The sequence below is a fragment of the Herpailurus yagouaroundi genome, unplaced genomic scaffold, assembly GCF_014898765.1.
Source record: "Herpailurus yagouaroundi ecotype Mexico unplaced genomic scaffold, PumYag 163, whole genome shotgun sequence".
NCBI lineage: Eukaryota > Metazoa > Chordata > Mammalia > Carnivora > Felidae > Herpailurus > Herpailurus yagouaroundi.
In genome coordinates, this window is record NW_024412404.1 from 58,466,652 (window position 1) to 58,474,260 (window position 7,609).

Here is a 7,609-nt window from a genome sequence, read left to right on the forward strand (position 1 = left end):
TAAACTGCTTATTCCACTCACACTGTTTAGTGTCTGAATCTATATATTGGCTCCCACACTTCCTTTCCCGTTAGGAAGGCTGTGGAGGCCTGAAACCATCTCCCTGCCTGATCGTGCTCTGCCCCAGGCCCTGCGTGCCTTTCCTGCACCTGCCCCGCTGTGAGCTTCCCTCCAGCACTCGGTGGGGACTGTTGTGATGGTGCTGAGGCTCCCTTTCCAAGGTCGGTCGTGATCCCTAACAGTTCAAAAACATGGAGTAGAAACCAAGTCGACGACCGTCCGTCGCATGACGTGAAAATGTTATCTCTGCTTCTTTGCTGCTGATGAGGGGCCATGACTTCCATTAAACACCCTCTTGCTCCCTCCGGGCGGGCACGGGCAGAAGTGGGGAGCAGGTAGTTGGGGGCTGTAGCTTGGATTTCTTCCTCTGCAGGCTCTCCTGTGATCGGCTGCTCGGTGGCTAGCTTCGTGCCCATAAGGTCTCTGAACGATACCAGTGAGGGCCATTTCATTTTGCCGGGGGCGGATTCTGGATGCGTGTCTTCTCACCATGATGAGGTTTTTGAGGGTGATGGTAGGATTCGTGGGGTCCAGAGCCAACGACCAAGAAAGAATTGTTGAAGATGTCTTTGGTGCAAAAAAGTGATTTTATTAAAGCTTGGGGACAGGACCCTGGACAGGAAGAGCTGCCCCGGGACCATGAGGACCGCCTGGTTATTTACTATGGGGTTGGGGGGTAGGGGAAGTTCCAGGGGAAGTTTCCAGTGAGATTTTCATATGCTAAAGAAGACTCTCAGGATCTTGGAGGCCTGGCCATTGTCATGTAAAGGTTGTTTTTCCCTCTAGCAAAGATTAGCATTAAGACTTCAGGGAGTTCCTGGAGAAAAGTTTTACTCTGCCGGCCTCAAGTATTTGTCAGTGGGCTGCAGGTGATAAGGGCATTCAGTTTTATCTGCCATTTCCTTCGGCCTTTGTTCCCCGCATCGCTATGGAGGGGTGATGTGGGGCTCCAGAAAACAGAGTCTGTAGGTTTCTGAGATTAGGCTATTGATAAGAGTGCCTTTTTCTTGTGATTTACTAAGATATTTGTAAATAGATGGAGACTCCGGGTCCTGCAGGACTGTGATCTCTATCAGTTAACCATTTGTTTTTCCCCTTTCCTTTGTTCTTGGCATCCAGCAGTGCCTGAGGGATATCACACTTGTCCTGCCTGGGGAGTTTTGCGGGTGGGGGGCGCAGTTTGTAGCCTGTCAGCTTGCCTTATGCTCCCTCATCAACTACACTGCCTCTTTACAGTTTGGAGATGAACGGACCATCTAAATTATGTGAACTTGGATGCTTTGGCAATGTGAGTTCTGCGGAACAGACCCTTTTGGTTGGCTGTCCGGTTGGCTTTCAGGTTGGGGTTTGGGAGAGTTAACGGTGACCGTCTCCTCCCTGACCCCTGGGACCCTGGGACCTGCCCTTTGCCCCTCTCCAGTCCTCCTTTTCCTCTGCACACACACCTGGTCCACGAGCCACACTGGACGGAACCACTTTTCCCCCACGGATGCCCCCACTCGGCTGTCCCTGCAGTGGCTGCTGCAGGCAGGAATGTTCCCTGCCCTGTCTCCCACCCTCGCCCTGCCCTCCAGCCTTTCCCCCGGACATCTCTGTGCTGTCTGCCCTCCATGCTTGGTCAGGGCCGCTCTGAGGTCACTCGGTTCTGTCACGATGATGCAAATACATGCATTTTTAGTAGAAAACACAAAAGCTCTGAATAGTAGCTGTTAGGCTAACAGGTGCCCCGTTCCATGGTTAACGTCTGTTTCTTCATCGTTAACATTGAACCGACACAGACAACTCACTAGCCTGGTGACCTCTTGGATCCTTGCTTGTTTTCTGCAAAATTTCAACAAATAGGTAAATCTATATGTTTGAAACAAAACACCTATTACACCTGCCTCCTTAGAAAAAGATCGTGAAGATTCGGGCTGCCCGACCATAATTACAGCTGGCGGGCAATCGGAAATCTGTCATCTATATGAATACAGAACAGTTGCAATTTCAGGAGGTGCTGACCCTGCATTCACTTTTCTAATATAGTCTGCTTCCCTCCAGCAGCTGGATGTAGAAACTGGATACACAGACCCCTATCAGATTGTCCTTCCTGTTAACCTCATGGGGTCAAGTCCAGCCACACCAGACATGCACCTGGGGTGCTGATGTCATCACCACAAAGAACCTGGCCAGAGCCGTAGCTGTGATTGAGACTTTGTTATGCTGAAGTCACAAATCACCGGAAAACGAAATTTGGAGTTAGAAATAATAATTGCCAACGGGAAAGGTATTTACTAAACAGTGCCGATTTCCCAAGGGACAACAGTAACGCAAATGTGATTTCATTTCATTCTCTCCATCCCAGAGAGCGGATTTCTGCTCTTCTCCACCTAGGGGCGAAGCGAGGAAACAGAGGCTTTGCGCTCTCACGACTTGCAGAGTGTTGCGGGGCTCATCTGTGTAGAACCGCGGCTGCCTGACTCCTAACGTCCCCACCATGCCCTTGTATGTGACCACGCACAGGCTTCCTTCCGTTGTCTGTAGAAGGAGGGCGTCCAGCTAATCGGTACTCCCCTACCTAGGTCCACAAGAGCTCCAAGTTGTCTTAATGGTTCAAGAAACCCGGATGGAACTCATTCAGAGAGATGCCCAGCTAATTGAAACTACCTGTGCGGGCTACAATTACACCAGCTCACTCACTGACAATCTCCCACTGATTAAAAACTCAGATTGGCAATTACACGCGTTTTTCTTTGAACGCTTGCTTAGCAAATGGCCTCTCCCGGCGGACTCTTTGGAAACATAGTGGGAATAGACCTCGTCCGCGTGGTCTCTAGGGATGCGGAGATTAGGAACCGTTTGGAGACAGAACCTCCAAGGCCTCTCCCAGCTCTGACCCAAGAGACCCTAAGAGAGCAGTGTTTTAGATTCACCAGTCTGGATGGGCCTTTGGGGGTCACCCAGCTCTCCCGTCTCCCTTAACACGGGGCAACATCAGCCCCGCCTTCTTGCATTCAACAGAGGGGCAGACACTCTCCTCAAGAGCCTAACTCTTCTTCAGTGTGAGGCACCATTGCTGTCACACCTCAGACAGTCAGAAGAGTGACAGCAAGGACGTTGTCCCCTTCCTAATGGTCCTTTTCCTCTCTCATCACTTACGTTACAAGTCCCAGAAATTTTAGCAGTGAGCAGTAATATACCCTTACGTTTATATAGCCCGTGGGAGGGCTTTTCTCTGACCTCGTTTCATTTGCCAAACGTAGTCACTTTGAGTTCCACTGTAAAGCTAAGGCAGTGGGGGATGGGAGGGAGTCAGCGAGTTGGGCTTTGCCCGACCCTGGGAATGATGGCATCCTTCCGGCTTCTGCCCGGGGATCTTGGCACTCGCCGGCCGGGCTCTGGCCATCAGCGAGTCGAAGGAGAACGGCCATCGGGGCCTCCCCCGGTGCATTGTCCTCGATGAAATAATTACCAGAAGGAGCCCTCGGATGGGACAGGGCCCATTAAAAATAACTTCAGGCCTCTGCATCTTGAAGCAGCACACGCGTTAGGGAGCGGCCTCTTCTCTTGGATGTGAAGGCGTCCCATGACCCTTCCTGGCCTGCCAGCTGCGTGTGGCCCAGGCCGAAGCCGGATGGGGCTCCGGCTCCAAGCCTGCCCTTTGAGGCTTTGCACTCTGAGCAGAGGAGTGAGGTTTTGAATAAACGACGTTCAGGAAGGTGTTCCCTCAAAATACAGGAGACGATATTGATATTGGTCTTGCTCACATCTTTTCCTGGCCATTTGGTAAATTATAAACAAGAACCCCAAATGGCTATGATTACAAGTTCAGGTCCGAAGGAACACCTCCGGGCCTCACCAGGGACTGAAGCTCCTGTATAGAGTGTGGGCCTCCTGTAACCACACACGTTAAGAAGCAGGCGTTTCTCTGGGGGGCCAGACCACCCCCTGCTATTGTACCGTCATCTGCTGCCTCTGAAGGGGGGGACGGGGGCACTGGGCAGCTGGAAGTGAAGCCCCCTTGGCAGGTAGGAAAGAAGGCAGGCAAGTGAGCTCCGTGACCCGACACTCACCCAGATCAGCTGCCAGGAGACGAGCTAAGATTCCAGGCAGGACGCTTCACTGAGCCGAGCTGGTAACCAGAGCTGGGCACTAAGCCAGGGCCACAGGTCCCTGGAAAGTCTCTCTGTGCCGGCCCTTAGCTCGTTTGGTGCATCCTGGGTGCCCTGTGCCATCGTGGGGTGTGCTGGAGGGTTTCTGTTCAATACTTTAGGGTTAAATAATGCCTTGGCAACAATAATGATACCTTGGAGAAGGGGGCCGTTGATTCACTATTGTTTTCTTAGCTTAAAACAGTCTTTAATAGGACAATAAAATAATAGTCCTGAGGTCCCATATCTGGAAAGTGATCGATCTGGAGGAGGTCCTAGAAATCGCCTTGTCTTTCACTGTCCCTGGCTTACCCTCTCATTTGTAAGATGAGGAACATAGTAAGTCTTCATAAACAAACATTTCTATGTCCTCAGCTGGGACAGAGTCCCGGTACGGGTTCCCATTACAGGCACAGACGCTGAATCCAGCCCAGCTGTGTGTGGTTGGCTTTGGGTCTCTGCTCTTCCCGAGTGACGCACAAATCAGGGTGGAGGTCTTTCTGGTCATTAACCCACAAAACCGGCTGCATTACCCTGAGCAGGCCAAGCCTCCTAGAAGGATGTGTTGGCTTCCCCAGGGAGATTCAAGGACTCCTGAAGAGTTGTCCACATGTTCAGGTGCTTCAGTTCATACGGCCGTGACCCCACACAATTGCAGGCTTGGGGAAGGTCTTCCAGGAAATATCTCCTTTTAAAGCTCCTATTAAGTGATCATTTTTTAAGCGATGACTTCAACAATGCATACATGGGGAAGTGCTTTATAACCAGAACTGCTATTTGTATTTTGTGTTAAAGAAAAAAAAAAATTCAGGGGGCGCCTGGGTGGCTCTGTCCATTGAGCATCCGACTTCAGCTCAGGTCCTGATTTCGCAGTTCGTGACTTTGAGCCTCGTGTAGGGCTCCGTGCTGACAGCTCAGAGCCTGGAGCCTGCTTCCGATTCTGTCTCCCTCTGTCTCTGCCCCTCCTCCGCTCAGGGTCTGTCTGTCTGTATCTCTCTCTCTAAAATAAATACACATTAAAAAAATTAAAAAACAAATTCAGGCTTTAGGCTTCAGGGATTGCCACTGACACTCTTGTCCAGCTGCTTTCTGAGCAGCTCACCTGTCATCTCTTGGCTTTCTTTAAGAAAGTAGGAAAGAACCATCTGGTAGCTGTAGATGTGGCTTCTGTGAGGAGAGAGTCCTTTCCGGTTTTGTTCACCACTCCATCCACAGTGCCCAGCAGTTGAGGCACGTCATACGTGCTCAGAATCCAGTTACTGGGCAGGTAATTCAGCTGAGGGTGAACTGGGTGTCCCCGTGGAGCTGCCCGGACACCCGAGGGAGTCAGGGTTTCTAGTCTCCAGTGAAAGATTCTCGACTTTTCTTTCCAGCCTGAGGTCTCCAGTCAATTTGAAATAGGTCATATCTCCACCTCTTTGGACTTGAATCGTCTTTGCATCTAAAAATCTGATTTGGACCCGCCCTGCAGGCCCTGGCAGAAATTGGGGGAATGTTCCATGTGACTTGCAAAGCTTCTCTTCCAAACAGCAGTGAAGGAACCATGTATGTTCTTCCCTTGCTTCAGAGTATGGCTGGGGCTAAAGTCTCAGTTCCAGAATGTCCTCGGGATGTGGGAACTTTCTCCATATTGCCCGGGAGGCTGACAGAGGAAAACGACACTCAAAACACACTGTTCCAGGGGCGCCTGGGTGGCGCAGTCGGTTAAGCGTCCGACTTCAGCCAGGTCACGATCTCGCGGTCCGGGAGTTCGAGCCCCGCGTCGGGCTCTGGGCTGATGGCTCAGAGCCTGGAGCCTGTTTCCGATTCTGTGTCTCCCTCTCTCTCTGCCCCTCCCCCGTTCATGCTCTGTCTCTCTCTGTCCCCAAAATAAATAAACGTTGAAAAAAAAAAAAAACACACTGTTCTGAAAACTCAGTGCATCGTGCGGAGACCTGTTCGCGGTCAGATCTGTGTCTCTCACGGTTCGTTCTCTCAGGCTCTCTCAGGTTCCCAAATAGCCGAAGCCCCTTTGCAGCTGAGGTTTACGAGCAGTCTGAAAGTTGCTGAGCTGAGCCTCCCCTGCCAGCCGAATTGGAAACCTCAAGTCAGTGGACAGGCTCAGAGTTTAGAGTCTGGTTCCAGACCTCACCCTGCCTGGCCCAAACCTTTCCTTTTTTTTTTTTTTTTTCTTTTTTCTTTTTTTCCTCCCTGATGCTAACTCTCGTTTTGTTTCTTTTGCAGAGTTGGATTACAGAAACTCCTATGAAATTGAGTACATGGAGAAAATTGGTTCCTCCTTACCTGTAAGTTCTGCTTGCTTTCCCTCCCTGTCTTGTGAAAAGGTAGTCACTGGCCTCCTCCTGAGCTCAGGCCCCAAAGCCAGGGTCCTCTGTGTTGGTAGCATCCTTGGCTGCACAGGAAGGGTGAGCTGGGACTGGGGGTCTCAAGTTTGTGGTTCGGTCCACTTGAGATGGCATTTTCAGGCAGAAAATGATCGAATACAGTTAGGCCTTCCGGCAGAATGATTTCCCTTGAGGGGGCGGGGGCAGCGCCTGGGTGCCTCAGTCGGTTAAGCAAGCGTCTCTTGGTTTTGGCTCCGGTCGTGATCTCACGGTTTGTGAGTTCGAACCCCGAATCGGGCTCTGAACTGGCAGACCTTGAGTTTCTCTCTCTCTGTCCGTCCCCCACTCGTGCTCTCGCTCTGTCTCTCTCAAAATAAATAAATAAATACACTTAAAAAAAAAAAAAGTTACTTCCCTGGACTGAGAAAGAACTAGAACTTTCCTTGAAAAGGTGGAGGAGCGTTTTGGTTGTTTTTAAGGCACGCTGTTATCTGTGGTCTTCAAATTCAGTGCTTTGTGTAACTGAAGACTGCCTTTTCTGGCAACATGTCTCTCCCCACAATGCCATCCCGCTGTCATTTAAGTGGCTGTGATGGGCGTCTGTCTTCCCCGGCTCAATGTCTGCTGCCTCCAGGGCACTTGGTTCCGAGCAGGACCTCTCGCATTGTGCTGTTGTCCAATGATGCCATCGGAGGCCTGCAGGTGCCACTTCCTGTGACACTGATGGGCCGGACACATGGCTGGGATCTTTATCTTTCTTTACATCATTCATGGATGCCGGGATTGCTGCGTCCAACCCACCGTTTGCTCTAAGTCAGCAGACCGACCGTGATGGAGGCGCTCACCGCACTGGGCCACTGGGCTTGTCCCCCCCGCATTCGGCGGTGGGCAGCGCCCAGCCTGGGGGGCTTGCCTACCCCTCCCGTTTCCCTGTCCTCTCTCCTGGCCGGCACCTGCTGGCTCCTCCCTTCTTGGTGGCTCAAGAAGAACGCAGGCTTTTCCCAGATGAGTTATTTGTTCTATTGAAGAGAGCTCTGCTTTTCTTTCTTTTCTTTCTTTCTTTCTTTCTTTCTTTCTTTCTTTCTTTCTTTCTTT

At 51.1% G+C, this 7,609-nt stretch overlaps 1 protein-coding gene across 14 annotated transcripts in view; it reads left to right on the plus strand.

Moving 5' to 3' along the window:
- The window catches only part of TACC2 (transforming acidic coiled-coil containing protein 2), a 215,030-nt gene that overhangs the window by 181,045 nt on the left and 26,376 nt on the right, over window positions 1–7,609 (plus strand). For all 14 annotated transcript variants that reach the window (XM_040486647.1, XM_040486650.1, XM_040486655.1 and 11 more), the window contains one exon: window positions 6,414–6,475. In XM_040486647.1, the coding sequence (XP_040342581.1) occupies window positions 6,414–6,475 (62 nt within the window). The remainder of the gene's footprint in view (window positions 1–6,413; window positions 6,476–7,609) is intronic.